This window comes from Anomaloglossus baeobatrachus, chromosome 4, assembly GCF_048569485.1.
Source record: "Anomaloglossus baeobatrachus isolate aAnoBae1 chromosome 4, aAnoBae1.hap1, whole genome shotgun sequence".
Classification (NCBI taxonomy): Eukaryota; Metazoa; Chordata; class Amphibia; order Anura; family Aromobatidae; genus Anomaloglossus; species Anomaloglossus baeobatrachus.
In genome coordinates, this window is record NC_134356.1 from 405,689,726 (window position 1) to 405,708,068 (window position 18,343).

At 52.0% G+C, this 18,343-nt stretch overlaps 1 protein-coding gene across 2 annotated transcripts in view; it reads right to left on the bottom strand.

Moving 5' to 3' along the window:
• FBH1 (F-box DNA helicase 1) overlaps positions 1 to 18,343 on the bottom strand; it is a 134,628-nt gene that overhangs the window by 42,489 nt on the left and 73,796 nt on the right. For both annotated transcript variants that reach the window (XM_075345329.1, XM_075345330.1), the window contains exons 8-9: positions 17,406 to 17,500; positions 3,673 to 3,841 (exon numbers count right to left, since the gene is read on the bottom strand). In XM_075345329.1, coding sequence (XP_075201444.1) covers positions 3,673 to 3,841; positions 17,406 to 17,500 — 264 coding nt within the window. The remainder of the gene's footprint in view (positions 1 to 3,672; positions 3,842 to 17,405; positions 17,501 to 18,343) is intronic.

Here is an 18,343-nt window from a genome sequence, read left to right on the forward strand (position 1 = left end):
AGTCCACAGCTGCCCCAGAAAATGGCGCTTTCATAGAAGCGCCATCTTCAGGCGCTGTATCCAACTCTTCCAGTGGCCCTGGTGGCAGGTGGCACGCTGGGTAATAAGGGGTTAACACCAGCTATGTTTTACCAGCTGGTATAAAGCCCGAGATTCTTAATGTCAGGCCAAGTTTGACCTGGCCATTAAGAATCTCCAACAAAGGGTTAAAAAAAAAACAAAAAAAAAAAAAACCATCACACAGAGAAAAATACTTTATTAGAAATAAATACACAGACACAGTAGGGACTCCATGTTTATTACTCCCTCTCACCCCTCCACGATGGAGAGATTTCTGTACTGACCATGCCAGGAGAGAGCGAGGGAAAAGAGAGAGAGCGAGGGGGGGGAGGAAAAGAGAGCGAGGGGGGGGAGGAAAAGAGAGCGAGGGGGGAGGAGGAAAAGAGAGCGAGGGGGGGGAGGAGGAAAAGAGAGCGAGGGGGGGGAGGAGGAAAAGAGAGCGAGGGGGGGGGAGGAGGAAAAGAGAGCGAGGGGGGGAGGAGGAAAAGAGAGCGAGGGGGGGAGGAGGAAAAGAGAGCGAGGGGGGGGAGGAGGAAAAGAGAGTGAGGGGGGGAGGAGGAGGAAAAGAGAGAGGGGGGGAGGAGGAAAAGAGAGCGAGGGGGGAGGAGGAAAAGAGAGCGAGGGGGGGAGGAGGAAAAGAGAGCAAGGGGGGGAGGAGGAAAAGAGAGCGAGGGGGGGAGGAGGAAAAGAGAGCGAGGGGGGGAGGAGGAAAAGAGAGCGAGGGGGGGAGGAGGAAAAGAGAGCGAGGGGGGGAGGAGGAAAAGAGAGCGAGAGGGGAGGAGGAAAAGAGAGCGAGGGGGAGGAGGAAAAGAGAGCGAGGGGGGGAGAAGAGAGCGAGGGGGGGGAGAAGAGAGCGAGGGGGGGGAGAAGAGAGCGAGGGGGGGGAGAAGAGAGCGAGGGGGGGAGAAGAGAGCGAGGGGGGGGAGAAGAGAGCGAGGGGGGGAGAGAGCGAGGGGGGGAGAGAGCGAGGGGGGGGAGAAGAGAGCGAGGGGGGGAGAAGAGAGCGAGGGGGGGAGAAGAGAGCGAGGGGGGGAGAAGAGAGCGAGGGGGGGAGAAGAGAGCGAGGGGGGGGAGAAGAGAGAGAGGGGGGGAGAAGAGAGCGAGGGGGGGAGAAGAGAGCGAGGGGGGGGGGGAAGAGAGCGAGGGGGGGAGAAGAGAGCGAGGGGGGGGAGAAGAGAGCGAGGGGGGGAGAAGAGAGCGAGGGGGGGGAGAAGAGAGCGAGGGGGGGGAGAAGAGAGCGAGGGGGGGGAGAAGAGAGCGAGGGGGGGGAGAAGAGAACGAGGGGGGGAGAAGAGAGCGAGGGGGGAGAGAAGAGAGCGAGGGGGGAGAGAAGAGAGCGAGGGGGGAGAGAAGAGAGCGAGGGGGGGGAGAAGAGAGCGAGGGGGGAGAAGAGAGCGAGGGGGGAGAAGAGAGCGAGGGGGGGGAGAAGAGGGGGAAAAGAGCGAGGGGGGGAAAGAGGGGGGGAAAGAGAGAGGGGGGAAAGAGGGGGGGGAGAAGAGAGAGGGGGGGGAGAAGAGAGAGGGGGGGGAGAAGAGAGAGGGGGGGGAGAAGAGAGAGGGGGGGGAGAAGAGAGAGGGGGGGGGAGAAGAGAGAGGGGGGGGAAGAGAGAGGGGGGGGAGAAGAGAGAGGGGGGGAAGAGAGAGGGGGGGGAGAAGAGAGAGGGGGGAGAAGAGAGAGGGGGGGAGAAGAGAGAGGGGGGGAGAAGAGAGGGGAGGGGTGGGGAGAAGAGAGGGGAGGGGGGGTGGGGAGAAGAGAGGGGAGGGGGGGTGGGAGAAGAGAGGGGGGGGGGAGAAGAGAGGGGAGGGGGGGAGAAGAGAGGGGAGGGGGGGAGAAGAGAGGGGAGGGGGGGAGAAGAGAGGGGAGGGGGGGAGAAGAGAGGGGAGGGGGGGGAGAAGAGAGGGGAGGGGGGGGAGAAGAGAGGGGAGGGGGGGGGAGAAGAGAGGGGAGGGGGGGGGAGAAGAGAGGGGAGGGGGGGAGAAGAGAGGGGAGGGGGGGGAGAAGAGAGGGGGGGGGGAGAAGAGAGGGGAGGGGGGGGAGAAGAGAGGGGAGGGGGGGGAGAAGAGAGGGGAGGGGGGGAGAAGAGAGGGGAGGGGGGGAGAAGAGAGGGGAGGGGGGAATAGAGAGAGGGGGGGAATAGAGAGAGAGGGGGGAAGGGGAGGGAGAGGGATAAGAGGGGGGCAGAGAAGAGGGGGAGAAGAGTGGGGAGAGAGAAGAGAGTGGGGAAAGAAGAGAGGGGGGGGCAGAGGTGCTCTGTCACCAACTGTCTCCACTCTGTGACTTGTGGTGCAGGTGACAGAGTGCAGACAGTTGGTCCCATGCAGCAGGACAGGTGGCAGAGGTGACATGCCTGTCAGTGTCTTGCTGCGTCCTGCAGTGCTGCTGGGAGGAGCCCATGATCACACTGCCCGACTACCGGCCGCTCTCCTGACATCGCAGCAGAGCGGGCGGGTGGAGAGTGTGAGCACATACTTACGTGCAGGGGGGGATTTCAGCTGAAGAACCCCCCCTGTACTGCACACTGGCGCCCCATGCCTCACCATCTGCAGGACGCTTAGCCGGCTCCACACGTCCTCCGGCTCCTCCCCTCGATGCTGGGCTGTGATCGTGCGGTGGTCACCGCCCACAGCCCTGTCACTCAATCTGAGTGGTGCCAGCCTCCTCTGTCGTACCCGTCAAGTTTGAGAGCCCGGAACTTGCCGGGACATAAGAGGATGCTGGCGGCCACAGCTCCAGGGGGTCATGTGACAGGCACTGAGCGTGCAGGATAGCGCCGCTCAGTGCCAGAAATGGAAATACAAGCCAATGGAGAAAATACCTAGAATTGTAAGTAGAACTCCTACAGAAAATAAAAAAAAATGGGTGAACCACCCCTTTAAGTAAACAATGTCCTACCAATTCAACTTCCCCCTGCTGTTTCTACTTTTCCAATTGTGTATTTTTTCATGAACTCATGTAACCTTAGTTCATGGCTGTGCTTCATACATGATTTCCATTTTTTTTTGTTCAGAATAATCATTATTTTCTCAGACATAAAAAACGTTTCTATCTAAGTAATTTAATCAAATTGTCCTTTTTGCAAAAAATGTTTTCACGTCTTGTATTAATGGCCTAACATTGAATTGTTCATGCTTACAAGGTGGAATCAAAGATGAACTTTGGGATCCTAAAAAACGCAGCAAAAAATACAGCAAAAAAGACAAACCTGCGTTTTGGCTACAGAAGCAAAAAAAGCAATGTGTGAACAAAGCCTTGCCATAGTATTGCAGTATATAGTAAAAACTCCTATGAAGGCCAGCCTGTGACTTTGCTTCACAGAAATACCAAGATGACAGTAAAGTTGGCCCTCAGCTGCCATATCAACCTGTCGGCATACAAAACGCCAGTCCTGATATGTCAGTACCATAAGAGTCTTGTTTACCATGTCAATCAATTTTGAATGGTAATTTTTAAACAAAAGAAAAAAAAACAATTAAGATAAGTACTTAAATGTGGCTGGGGAAATAAACAATTATTTTAAATTATTAATAATACCAATAACAATAATCATAAGAACAACAACAAAAATAACAATAATAATAAAAAAAAAAAGGCTGCAACAACTAAGAAACTTACAGTATTCCTGTGTGTTGATAAGCCAATGAGTGGAAAGTCTTGCACACAACATTCTTGGGAAAAACCTGGATAGCGTGATTTGCAATGGATTTGTTGAATGTTGCATACAGGAAGCGTAGGTGAGGTCTCCGCTCTGCATACTTAATAAGGGTTGAGGTTTTCCCAGTACCTGCAGAAAGCATATACACAATATTAAAAAGGTGAACATAAAATAAAGGGTTTGTGCATACTGCTTAAATACATTTTCCAGTTGGTGCGCAGCCTCACAGAATCCTCTCCGATCTCAAAAACTTCATCAACCTAACAAAATCTTACAAATTCAACTACAGGTAGTATTTTAACTAAAATAGTTTTCTGTCCTCCCTGGGGGGCTACATATGGCCAACATTTTTCTTTTTTATCGGTTTTGATAATCTTCAGTTTCCAATTCTAAGGATGCATTGGCAAACTTGTTCAGATTTTCAAGAGGATTTGTCACCTGCCATAAATAAGTATTTTCTTACCTAATCTAAAATGTCACTGTAAGGGCCGTTTCACATTTGCGCTATTTTAACGGATTCGGGCTCCGTTACAAATACAGTACAGATCATTTATTTACAGTGGAAGCGCGACACCATGTGGACACAAGCGGGTACTGCATGACACACACACGCGCCATAGTAACGCACTTCCAATGTAAATAAATGAACTGTACTACATTAGTGACGGATTCCGTTTGTGTCAAAACAACGCAAGTGTGAAACTAGCCTTACACAGAGGCACTGGAGCCCCAAAAAGCCATATTCAGAAGAACAGTGACATTTAAACCAGTTAAAAAAAAGTTACATATTTATGGCACATTATAGTAACATGTCCTATTTACAACTCAAATGAATGGTTTCATTTTATACAGTAGCAAATCTTCAAAACTAGGAAGCTGGTGTACTTACTTTGAAAATCCATTTCAGAATAGATATATAATCCTTAAATATAGTACAATTAAGATAAAATGTTCATTTTCATATTAGGCATAATGCTATAATTTCATTATTATAACTTGGATATTCATGGTAAGTATATCAGCATCATCAGATCTATTTAAAGTGAATCTGAACACATTCAGGCAGCTCAAAGCTCAGCCAGCATGAATAGGAAGGAGCCTGACTGCAGGATTAGATTTTCTTCTGATTTCCTCTAGTTTCATAGACCATATAGTTTGAAGACTTTAACCCCTTCAGCCCCGGGGCACTTTCCGTTTTTTTGCGTTTTTGTTTTTTGCTCCCCTTCTTCCGAGAGCCGTAACTTTTTTATTTTTCCGTCATTCTTGCCATATAAGGGCTTGCTTTTTGCGGGACAAGTTGTAGTTTTAAATGAAACCACAGTTTTACCATATGGTGTACTGGAAAACAGCAAAAAAATTCCAAATGCGGAAAAATTGCAAAAAAAGTGTGATGGCACAATAGTTTTTGGGATGTTTTATTCACGGTGTTCGCTATATGGTAAAACTGATGTGTGGGTATGATGCCTGAGGTCGGTGCGAGTTTGTAGACACCAAACATGTATAGGTTTACTTGTATCTAAGGGGTTAAAAAAAATTCACAAGTTTGTCCAATAAAAGTGGCGCACGTTTTGCGCCATTTACCAAAACACGTAGCGTTCTTATTTTTTGGGATCTATGGCTCAGTGACTGCTTATTTTTTGCGTCTCGACCTGACGTTTCTAATGGTACCATTTTTGCGCAGATGCTACATTTTCATCGCCTGTTATTGCATTTTGCGTAAAACTTGCGGCGACCAATAACGTAATTTTGGCGTTTGGAATTTTTTGCCACTACGCAGTTTACCAATCAGATTAATTGATTTTATATTTTGATAGATCTTGCATTTCTGAACGCGGCGATACTAAATATGTGTATATTTATTTATTTTTTAACCCTTTAATTTTCAATGGGGGGAAAGGGGGGTGATTTGAACTTTTAGGTTTTTTGTGTTTTTTTTTGTTTTTTAAAACTTTTTTTTTTTTATTTTACTAGTCCTCCTAGGGGGCTATAGCGATCAGCAATCCGATCGCTGATCGTTATCTGCTGATCACAGCTATACAGCTGTAAACAGCAGAAATAGTCACTTTCTTTTTCCCTCTGCTCCCAGCCGAGGAAAAACGAAAGTGAAACTTCGTAGCTGCAGGCGTCATCACATGAGCCTGTGCTACGATGGCAACCACCGATAGTATTCGGCCCCCTTGAATTTTTAACCTTTTCCCACATTTCAGGCTTCAAACATAAAGATAAAAATTTTAATGTTATGGTGAAGAATCAACAAGTGGGACACAATTATGAAGTTAAACGAAATGTATTGCTTATTTTAAACTTTTATAAAAAAAATAAATAACTGAAAATTGGGGCGTGCAATATTATTCGGCCCCTTTAAGTTAATACTTTGTAGCGCCACCTTTTGCGGCGATTACAGATTTTCAGTTTACTATTTTTTGTAAAAGTTTAAAAATAAGCAATAAATTTCGTTCAACTTCACAATTGTGTCCACTTGTTGATTCTTCACCACAACATTAAAAGTTGTATCTTGTTTGAAGCCTGAAATGTTGGAAAACGTTGAAAAATTCAAGGGAGCCGTGTGTGTGGTGCTGTATGTGTTACACGGTTTGTGTGGGGGTGTGTGTGTTTTGGAGGGAGGTATGTTTTGTGCAGTATGTGCGTTGCGCGGTGTGTGAGTATATGTGTGTGTACCACGGTGTTTGTGTGTTGGGTGTGTGCGGCGTTGTCTATGTGTGTGGGTGTCTGTGTATGGTGGTGTTTGTGGTTCCCAGTGTGTGTGTGGTGTGTTGTGCAGTGCGTGTGTGGCGGTGTGTGTGTTTTGGGGAGAGGTGTGCACCCCCATCGTGCTCCATCCCCCATGCTGCGCTCCCCCCATCGTGCTCCATCCCCCATGCTGCGCACCCCCCATCGTGCTCCATCCCCCATGCTGCGTACCCCCCATCGTGCTCCATCCCCCATGCTGCGCACCCCCCCATCGTGCTCCATCCCCCATGCTGTGCACCCCTATCGTGCTTCATCCCCCCCATGCTGCGCACCCCCATTGTGCTTCATCCCCCCATGCTGCGCACCCATCGTGCTTCATCTCCCCATGGTGCGCACCTCTTATCGTGCTTTATGCCCCCATGCTGCGCACCCCCCATCGTGCTCCATCCCCCCATGCTGCGCACCCCCCATCGTGCTCCATCCCCCATACTGCGCACCCCTCAGAGAGGAGTATAATAGGAGGACTAAAATAAGAGGCGTATAATAGGAGTAGTAGTCCTGGGGAGAGAGGAGTATAATAGGAGGAGTAGTCCTGGGGGGAAAGGAGTATAATAGGAGGAGTAGTCCCGGAGGGAGAGGAGGATAATAGGAGGAGTAGTCCCGGGGGGAGAGGAGTATAATAGGAGGAGTAGTCCTGGGGGGAGAGGAGTATAATAGGAGTAGTCGTCCTGGGGGGAGAGGAGTATAATAGGAGGAGTAGTCCTGGGTGGAGAGGAGGATAATAGGAGGAGTAGTCCTGGGGGGAGAGGAGTATAATAGAAGGAGTAGTCCTGGGGGAAGAGGAATGGATAATAGGAGGAGTAGTCCTGGGGGGAGAGGAGTATAATAGGTGGAGTAGTCCTGGGGGCGGAGGTGTATAGGTGCCCAATGTGTGCTGGGGGTGGGGCCGAGCGGCCAATGTGTGCGGGGGTTGGGCCGAGCGGCCAATGTGTGCGGGCCGGGGCCGAGCCGAGCGGCCAACGCGACGGTTGTCACTGTAATGACGTCATTTTGGAGCAAGACAGACAGACAGAATAAAGGCAAAATAAATTATATATATATATATATAATATATATACATACATACATACACATATACATACACATCAACACATATACATATACATTATATATATATGTATGTGTGTGTGTGTGTGTGATTATATATATATATATATATATATATATATATATATATATATATATATATATATATATATATATATATATATATATATATATACACACATATACACACAGTTAGGTCCAGAAATATTTGGGCAGTGACACAATGTTCGTGAGTTGGGCTCTGCATGCCACCACATTGGATTTGAAATGAAACCTCTACAACAGAATTCAAGTGCAGATTGTAACGTTTAATTTGAAGGTTTGAACAAAAATATCTGATAGAAATTGTAGGAATTGTACACATTTCTTTACAAAAACTCCACATTTTAGGAGGTCAAAAGTAATTGGACAAATAAACCAAACCCAAACAAAATATTTTTATTTTCAATATTTTGTTGCGAATCCTTTGGAGGCAATCACTGCCTTAAGTCTGGAACCCATGGACATCACCAAACGCTGGGTTTCCTCCTTCTTAATGCTTTGCCAGGCCTTTACAGCCACAGCCTTCAGGTCTTGCTTGTTTGTGGGTCTTTCAGTCTGAAGTCTGGATTTGAGCAAGTGAAATGCATGCTCAATTGGGTTAAGATCTGGTGATTGACTTCGCCATTGCAGAATGTTCCACTTTTTTGCACTCATGAACTCCTGGGTAGCTTTGGCTGTATGCTTGGGGTCATTGTCCATCTGTACTATGAAGCGCCGTCCGATCAACTTTGCGGCATTTGGCTGAATCTGGGCTGAAAGTATATCCCGGTACACTTCAGAATTCATCCGGCTACTCTTGTCTGCTGTTATGTCATCAATAAACACAAGTGACCCAGTGCCATTGAAAGCCATGCATGCCCATGCCATCACGTTGCCTCCACCATGTTTTACAGATGATGTGGTGTGCCTTGGATCATGTGCTGTTCCCTTTCTTCTCCAAACTTTTTTCTTCCCATCATTCTGGTACAGGTTGATCTTTGTCTCATCTGTCCATAGAATACTTTTCCAGAACTGAGCTGGCTTCATGAGGTGTTTTTCAGCAAATGTAACTCTGGCCTGTCTATTTTTGGAATTGATGAATGGTTTGCATCTAGATGTGAACCCTTTTTATTTACTTTCATGGAGTCTTCTCTTTACTGTTGACTTAGAGACAGATACACCTACTTCACTGAGAGTGTTCTGGACTTCAGTTGATGTTGTGAACGGGTTCTTCTTCACCAAAGAAAGTATGCGGCGATCATCCACCACTGTTGTCATCCGTGGACGCCCAGGCCTTTTTGAGTTCCCAAGCTCACCAGTCAATTCCTTTTTTCTCAGAATGTACCCGACTGTTGATTTTGCTACTCCAAGCATGTCTGCTATCTCTCTGATGGATTTTTTCTTTTTTTTCAGCCTCAGGATGTTCTGCTTCACCTCAATTGAGAGTTCCTTAGACCGCATGTTGTCTGGTCACAGCAACAGCTTCCAAATGCAAAACCACACACCTGTAATCAACCCCAGACCTTTTAACTACTTCATTGATTACAGGTTAACGAGGGAGACGCCTTCAGAGGTAATTGCAGCCCTTAGAGTCCCTTGTCCAATTACTTTTGGTCCCTTGAAAAAGAGGAGGCTATGCATTACAGAGCTATGATTCCTAAACCCTTTCTCCGATTTGGATGTGAAAACTCTCATATTGCAGCTGGGAGTGTGCACTTTCAGCCCATATTATATATATAATTGTATTTCTGAACATGTTTTTGTAAACAGCTAAAATAACAAAACTTGTGTCACTGTCCAAATATTTCTGGACCTAACTGTAAATATATATATATATATATATATATATATATACACATATATATATATACATATATATATATACACATCTGCGTATGGGGTGGGAGGAGAGAGGCTGATACTGGGGGAGACTTGGGGGAAGAGAAGCTGATACTGGGGGAGGCTGGGAGGAGAGAGTATGATGCTGGGGGAGGCTGGGAGGGGGGAGGCTGATGTTGTGGAAGGCTGGGATGGGGGGAGGCTGATGCTGGGGGAGGCTGGGAGGAGGGAGGCTGATGCTGAGGGAGGCTGATGCTGGGGGAGGCTGGGAGGAGAGAGGCTGATGCTGAGGGAGGCTGATGCTGGGGGAGGCTGGGAGGAAAGAGGGGGAAGCTGGGAGGAGAGAGGCTGATGCTGGGGGAGGCTGAAGCTGGGAGAGTTTGGGAGGAGAGAGGCTGATGCTGGGGGAGGCTGGGAGGAGACAGGCTGCTCCTGGGGGAGGCTGATGCTGGGGGAGGCTTGGAGGAGGGAGGCTGATGCTGAGGGAGGCTGGGAGGGGGGGAGGCTGGAAGGAGAGAGGCTGATGCTGGAGGAGGCTGGGAGGGGGAGGCTGATGCTGGGGGAGGCTGGGAGGAGAGAGGCTGATGCTGAGGGAGGCTGATGCTGGGGGAGGCTGGGAGGAGAGAGGCTGATGCTGGGGGAGGCTGATGCTGGGGGAGGCTGGGAGGAGAGAGGCTGATGCTGGGGGAGGCTGATGCTGGGGGAGGCTGGGAGAAGAGAGGCTGATGCTGGGGGAGGCTGATGCTGGGGGAGGCTGGGAGGAGAGAGGCTGATGCTGGGGGAGGCTGATACTGGGAGAGGCTGTGAGGGGGGAAGCTGGGAGGGGGGAGGCTGATGCTGGGGGAGGCTGGGAGGGTGGAGGCTGATGCTGGGGGAGGCTGGGAGGAGAGAGGCTGATGCTGAGGGAGGCTGATGCTGGGGGAGGCTGGGAGGAGAGAGGCTGATGCTGGGGGAGGCTGATGCTGGGTGAAGCTGGGAGAAGAGAGGCTGATGCTGGGGGAGGCTGGGAGGAGAGAGGCTGATGCTGGGGGAGGCTGATACTGGGAGAGGCTGTGAGGGGGGAAGCTAGGAGGGGGGAGGCTGATGCTGGGGGAGGCTGGGAGGGTGGAGGCTGATGCTGGGGGAGGCTGGGAGGAGAGAGGCTGATGCTGGGGGAGGCTGGGATGAGAGAGGCTGATGCTGGGGGAGGCTGATGCTGGGGGAGGCTGGGAGGAGAGAGGGGGAAGCTGGGAGGAGAGAGGCTGATGCTGGGGGAGGCTGATGCTGGGAGAGTTTGGGAGGAGAGAGGCTGATGCTGGGGGAGTCTGGGAGGAGAGAGGCTGATGCTGAGGGAGGCTGATGCTGGGGGAGGCTGGGAGGAGAGAGGGGGAAGCTGGGAGGAGAGAGGCTGATGCTGGGGGAGGCTGATGCTGGGAGAGTTTGGGAGGAGAGAGGCTGATGCTGGGGGAGGCTGGGAGGAGGGAGGCTGATGCTGAGGGAGGCTGGGAGGGGGGAGGCTGGGAGGAGAGAGGCTGATGCTGGAGGAGGCTGGGAGGAGGGAGGCTGATGATGAGGGAGGCTGATGCTGGGGGAGGCTGGGAGGAGAGAGGCTGATGCTGGGGGAGGCTGGGAGGGGGAGGCTGATGCTGGGGCAGGCTGGAAGGAGACAGGCTGATGCTGAGGGAGGCTGATGCTGGGGGAGGCTGGGAGAAGAGAGGCTGATTCTGGGGGAGGCTGATGCTGGGGGAGGCTGGGAGGAGAGAGGCTGATGCTGGGGGAGGCTGATACTGGGAGAGGCTGTGAGGGGGGAAGCTGGGAGGGGGGAGGCTGATGCTGGGGGAGGCTGGGAGGGTGGAGGCTGATGCTGGGGGAGGCTGGGAGGAGAGAGGCTGATGCTGGGGGAGGCTGGGATGAGAGGCTGATGCTGGGGGAGGCTGATGCTGGGGGAGGCTGGGAGGAGAGAGGGGGAAGCTGGGAGGAGAGAGGCTGATGCTGGGGGAGGCTGATGCTGGGAGAGTTTGGGAGGAGAGAGGCTGATGCTGGGGGAGGCTGGGAGGAGAGAGACTGATGCTGGGGGAGGCTGATGCTGGGAGAGTTTGGGAGGAGAGAGGCTGATGCTGGGGGAGGCTGGGAGGAGGGAGGCTGATGCTGAGGGAGGCTGGGAGGAGAGAGGCTGATGCTGGAGGAGGCTGGGAGGAGGGAGGCTGATGCTGAGGGAGGCTGATGCTGGGGGAGGCTGGGAGGAGAGAGGCTGATGCTGGGGGAGGCTGGGAGGGGGAGGCTGATGCTGGGGGAGGCTGGGAGGAGACAGGCTGATGCTGAGGGAGGCTGATGCTGGGGGAGGCTGGGAGGAGAGAGGCTGATGCTGGGGGAGGCTGATGCTGGGGGAGGCTGGGAGAAGAGAGGCTGATGCTGGGGGAGGCTGATGCTGGGGGAGGCTGGGAGGAGAGAGGCTGATGCTGGGGGAGGCTGATACTGGGAGAGGCTGTGAGGGGGGAGGCTGTGAGGGGGGAGGCTGATGCTGGGGGAGGCTGGGAGGGTGGAGGCTGATGCTGGGGGAGGCTGGGAGGAGAGAGGCTGATGCTGGGGGAGGCTGGGATGGGAGAGGCTGATGCTGGGGGAGGCTGGGAGGAGAGAGGCTGATGCTGGGGGAGGCTGGGAGGAGAGAGGCTGATGCTGGGGGAGGCTGATACTGGGAGAGGCTGTGAGGGGGGAGGCTGGGAGGGTGGAGGCTGATGCTGGGGGAGGCTGGGAGGAGAGAGGCTGATGCTGGGGGAGGCTGGGATGGGAGAGGCTGATGCTGGTGGAGGCTGGGAGGAGAGAGGCTGATGCTGGGGGAGGCTGATGCTGGGGGAGGCTGGGAGGAGAGAGGCTGATGCTGGGGGAGGCTGGGAGGAGAGAGGGGGAAGCTGGGAGGAGAGAGGCTGATGCTGGGGGAGGCTGATGCTGGGAGAGTTTGGGAGGAGAGAGGCTGATGCTGCGGGAGGCTGGGAGGAGAGAGGCTGGTGCTGGGGGAGGCTGGGAGGGGGGAGGCTGATGCTGAGGGAGGCTGGGAGGGGGGAGGCTGGGAGGAGGGAGGCTGATGCTGAGGGAGGCTGATGCTGGGGGAGGCTGGGAGGAGAGAGGCTGATGCTGGGGGAGGCTGGAAGGGGGAGACTGATGCTGGGGGAGGCTGGGAGGAGAGAGGCTGATGCTGAGGGAGGCTGATGCTGGGGGAGGCTGGGAGGAGAGAGGCTGATGCTGGGGGAGGCTGATGCTGGGGGAGGCTGATGCTGGGGGAGGCTGGGAGGAGAGAGGCTGATGCTGGGGGAGGCTGGGAGAAGAGAGGCTGATGCTGGGGGAGGCTGATGCTGGGGGAGGCTGGGAGGAGAGAGGCTGATGCTGGGGGAGGCTGATACTGGGAGAGGCTGTGAGGGGGGAGGCTGATGCAGGGGGAGGCTGGGAGGGTGGAGGCTGATGCTGGGGGAGGCTGGGAGGAGTGAGGCTGATGCTGAGGGAGGCTGGGAGAAGAGAGGCTGATGCTGGGGGCAGAGAGGCTGATGCTGGGGGCAGAGAGGCTGATGCTGGGGGAAGCTGGGGGAGAGAGGCTGATGCTGGGGGAGAGAGGCTGATGCTGGGGGAAGCTGGGGGAGAGAGGCTGATGCTGGGGGACGCTGGGGGGGAGAGAGGCTGAAGCTGGGGGACGCTGGGGGGAGAGAGGTTGATGCTGGGGGAGGCTGGGAGGAGACAGGCTGATGCTGAGGGAGGCTGATGCTGGGGGAGGCTGGGGGGAGAGAGGCTGCTGCTGGGGGAGGCTGATACTGGGAGAGGCTGTGAGGGAGGAGGCTGGGAGGGGGGAGGCTGATGCTGGGGGAGGCTGGGAGGGTGGAGGCTGATGCTGGGGGGGCTGATGCTGGGGGAGGCTGGGAGGAGTGAGGCTGATGCTGGGAGAAAAGAGGGTGATGCTGGGGGCAGAGAGGCTGATGCTGGGGGCAGAGAGGCTGATGCTGGGGGCAGAGAGGATGATGCTGGGGGAAGCTGGGGGAGAGAGGCTGATGCTGGGGGAAGCTGGGGGAGAGAGGCTGATGCTGGGGGAGGCTGGGGGGAGAGAGGCTGAAGCTGGGGGACGCTGGGGGGGAGAGAGGTTGATTCTGTGGGGGCTGGGGGGAGAGAGGCTGATGCTGGGGGAGAGGCTGCTGGTGAAGGCGGGGGGAGAGTGGCTGCTGCTGGGGGAATGGGAGAGAGGGGCCAATCCTAGAGACAGAGGACAAGGGTTGAGGGATAGTGCAATGACAAAATCGATGGCGGGGGAGTGTAAGGACTCAGAATGAGAGGGGGGCAGCATTGGGAGCTCATTATGGAGAAGGGGCAGCATGTGTGGGCTCAGTATGGAGTGGAGCAATGTAGGGGAGTCAATATCAAGAGTGGGGAAGTGTGTGTGTGTGTGTGTGTGTGTGGGAGGGGTGTCTCAGCATAAGCGTTAGTGTGGTGGTCTTAGTATGATGAATGGGGCAGCATGGAGGTGTCATTATGAAAAAGAGGAAGGCAGCATTAGGAGCTCATGGAGAGGGGCAGCATGCATGGGACATTGTGAGGAGGGAACAGCATGCATGGGAAACTGTGATGAGGGAGCAGCATGCATGGGACATTGTGAGGAGGGAGCAGCATGCATGGGACATTGTGAGGAGGGAGCAGCATGCATGGGACACTGTGAGGAGGGGGCAGAATGCATGGGACATTGTGAGGAGGGGGCAGCATGCATGGGACACTGTGAGGAGGGGGCAGCATGCATGGGACATTGTGAGGAGGGGGCAGCATGCATGGGACACTGTGAGGAAGGGGCAGCATGCATGGGACATTGTGAGGAAGGGGCAGCATGCATGGGACATTGTGAGGAGGGGGCAGCATGCATGGGACATTGTGAGGAGGGGGCAGCAAGCATGGGACATTGTGAGGAGGGGGCAGCAAGCATGGGACATTGTGAGGAGGGGGCAGCATGATGTGAGGTCAATGTGCAGATCATATTTCATAATTGAGGAAGGTGTGGTGGGTATAATTTATAAGGGAGGGCAGTGTGTAGTTTATTAGGGGCAGTGTGACAGTCACAGTATATAAGTGGGGACAGTGTGGTGGGAATATTTTATACTCATGCTATGTTTTGATGTGCCCGTGGTGATCCCCATTGGGGGGGGTTAGTGCCCTTCGTTTCTCATTGATACTTTTTCAAGTGTTTTACAGAGTAGATCTGCCTTAAACAGATGTCGTGTGCGAAAACTCAGTATTACGTTGTCACTAAGGGGCGCGACCACTTAAAGTGCCTAGGGCAGCACGAAGGCAAAATACAGCCCTGTATATATATTATATATATATATATATATATATATATATATATATATATATATATATATATACGCACACGCACACACAGACACACATATACATACACACACACATATACATACACACACATATACACACTTATGTATGTATATACACACACCGTCCTGGGGAAACTGGCGCTGCTCTGTACCTAGGTAGTGGGTGCTGTTCTGTTGTGTGGCGGCAGTCAGGCCTGTGCAGCGGCTCTGTCGTGCAGCAGGCAGTGAGGTACGAGCCATTCTGAAGAGGTCGACGGTGTGGGCTTCAAAGAAATGGCGGTCAAAGTCGGTGCATGCGCAGATGAGAGCTTGAGCTTCGCTTGAGCTAAGAGATCCATCAGCGCACGCACCAACTCTGGGTGCCATTATTTGAAGCCCTCACTGCCAACATCTTCAGAATGGCTCGTACCCCACTGCCCACCGCACAAACCTCACTGCCCGCCGCTCGACAGAGCCGCACAGACCTCACTGCACGGTCATCAATATAACGTGACATGAGGTGATGTATGTATGCCATCCATGGTCTTTCTCTGCAAATACCACCGTTTCCCCTCCCACCAGTTAGGCAGGGATTAGCAATATGAATCCAGAACTGCTCATGATTCTGGGTGCATACTGCACCTGACAGGTTCCCTTTAAGTTCTGTGGCAGTGAAGTAAAATAAGTAAAATTGAAACTTGAAAAAGTATATTCACGATGAATCTGTGGAAAACTGGAAAGATGAATGGTACCATGTTTAATGGTCTTAGGCTATGTGCGCACTTTGCGTCGAGGTAGTTGCAGTTCTAAACGCATCCTCTGGCAGAAATGGTTTTTGCCAAAGTTGGTTTTGACCACAAAAATGCTATAAATACGCTTGTGTTTTTACCGCATTTTACCTGCTTTTTCACTGCCTAAAGTCAGATGTGTTTTGACTACAAATACAATGCTAAATAAAGTTTAAACATACAAACACTATAAAAAAAAAAGGAAAAAAATAACAGATATCATTATTAAAATCATATAAAAAATGGCTTATTTTATTAAAATGATAACTGTGTGCTAATATTTATGCATAAATTTACATTAATTGATTTTCATACATTTACCGTATTTTTCGCTTTATAAGACGCACTTTTCCTCCCAAAAATTTGGGAGAAAAATGGGGGGTGCGTCTTATAAAGCGGTACCTGGGGGGGGGGGGGGTCGGTCCTGTCTGAGGCGATCGGGCGGCCGGGTGCCTGTGGCTGCATGCAAGCGGCCGGGTACCTGTGCTTGCGTGCGGTGGCAGCCGGGTACCCGTGGCTGTGTGCAGGTGGCAGCCGGGTACTGTGTGCGGGCGGCAGCTGGGTACCTGTGCTTGTGTGCAGTGGCAGCCGGGTACCTATGGCTGTGTGCGGGCGGCAGCCAGGTTACTGTGTGCGAGCGGCAGTCGGCAGCCGCCCTCACACACGCATCCGGCGGCCGCCCTCACACAGTCACCCAGCTGCCGCCCGCACACAGCCACGGGTACCCGGCTGCCACCGCACGCAAGCACAGGTACCCGGCGGCTTGTACGCAGGGTGGGCGGGCAGCCTGCTGGCTGCGACTCTGTGCGTGCGGGGCGGGCGGCTGTGCAGCATGTTACCAGTTGTCCGCAGTCCCACTTTCAAATGATGGCGCCGGTGGAGCTCTTGGATGAGAGCTCCATCTGCGCATGCGCTGCTCCGGGAGTCAGCGCGTGCGCAGATGGAGCCCTTGGATGAGAGCTCCATCTGTGCATGCGTCGCTCCGGGCGCCATTACTTGAATCGGGACCGTGGACACACTGGGAAAACACCGCATCCGTCTGCTCCACCACTGAGCCGTCACCGCTTCCGCTGCCACCACTGAACTGGGACCGCGTACACTCACTGCACCGGCCTGCTGCACGGCTCACCCGCCACCGCTGCTGCCGCCACCACGGACTCCACGGCTCCTGCAACCACGGACGCCACGGCACCTGCAACCACGGACCCCGCTGCCACTGACCCGCCGCGCCTGCCAGCATAACCTGTGCCTGCTGTGACCCCGCTTCACCACCACTGCTGCCCCCCTCCGGTAAGAGAACACCGGAGTATAAGACGGACCCCATTTTTCTTTTTTATTACCTTTTTTATGTCTAAATTTGGGGTGCGTCTTATATTCCGGTGCGTCTTATAAAGCGAAAAATATGGTAATTGACTGTGTGTGTGTGTGTGTGTGTGTGTGTGTGTGTGTGTAAGTAAAGGGACAAATCATGCCATTAATATTGTCAAAAACGCATGCATTTAATTGGTCCAAAAAGCATGTTTTCTGCCTCAAAAAAGCATGTTAAACGCTAGAATTTTGATGTTGATTGCGTTTTGCAACTTCTCATTGACTTCAATGTTAGCAAAACGCAACCAAAATGGCAAAAACAATTGACATGCTGCTTTTTTAAACGTTGAGATTTTGCCAAATTTACTGCAACTAAAACGCAGCGTTTTTAACAGCATTGTGCACACAAGAAATCCCTATTTCCCATAGACTTTGCTTGAAAATCAAAACGCATGCCTTTTGGCATTAAAACGCTGTATTTCAAAACGCTGCGGAAACACAGGTAAAAACGCTAAGTGCGCACACAGTCTTAATTCCACACTTTATAATCACACTGTAATATCAGTCTAGTATTATAGATATGTTGAGCCACCTAAATCCTATTTCATTGTACCGTTTACTTACCAGCAAAAGCCATGATTTTTACAATATGCCCCTTTTGAATATCATGGTTTATTATATGCTGCTGTTCATTTGTAAGATTGAAGGAGGGTTTACATCTAAAATGATAACATTAAGAATGTCAACACAGAATAAGACAAGCAATTTTTTTCATGATAACATTCCATAATTAATTGTAGATGTTTTTATTACAAAAATGAAGAAAAAGGTGGGATCTGTGGCATCCTGGTTGGAGGAGTTCAATTGCATTAAAGAACACTCATTACTTTACAGCAAACTGGTTGCGCAAAAAAAATCCCTCAGCATCCTATACTGGAGAGACAATTTGAATATTTCTTAGAGGGGCGTGGCAGCTATAAGTCCCCTTCCTTGGCAGCCAGACTGGCTTGCAAAGTCTCCTTAAGGAGAATAGTGTTCCCCCGTGGTCCCCACATAGCTTTCTCATGAGCCAGATCAGACACCCCCATACTTTGCACTGACGAGGGGCAAGCACCCCGAAACACCGTGTCTGCAAATTGGGATTCTGATCTTGCTTATATATCCTGAGTCATATTGCAAAGGATTGTTAAAAATCCACTTGTGACTTTTAGGATCGCTACTTCCAATAGGTGGCGCTGTGCTAGAGTTTGTCTCCTTTACTTTACAGAGGGCACTCAAAATGGTGCCGAAAAGCAAAAACACAACGTGGCAGCGCTGTAATCCACAACTCCAAGCAGGCTGGGAGAGGTAGGAGACATCATGCAGGGGACAACAGAAGGGAAACATGGAGGGAGCAGCCCCTATAACCGCAGGGAAGAAGAACAGGACTGGGATACACTCAGGGAGCACACGGGCCAGGAGGAGAGGGACCAGGTGGAGGACCCAGTAATCCAGCCCCAGGCTTCCTCTCCTGGAAGAGGCCTGAAAGATACCAGCAGCACTACAAAGTACAGGCATCGCTT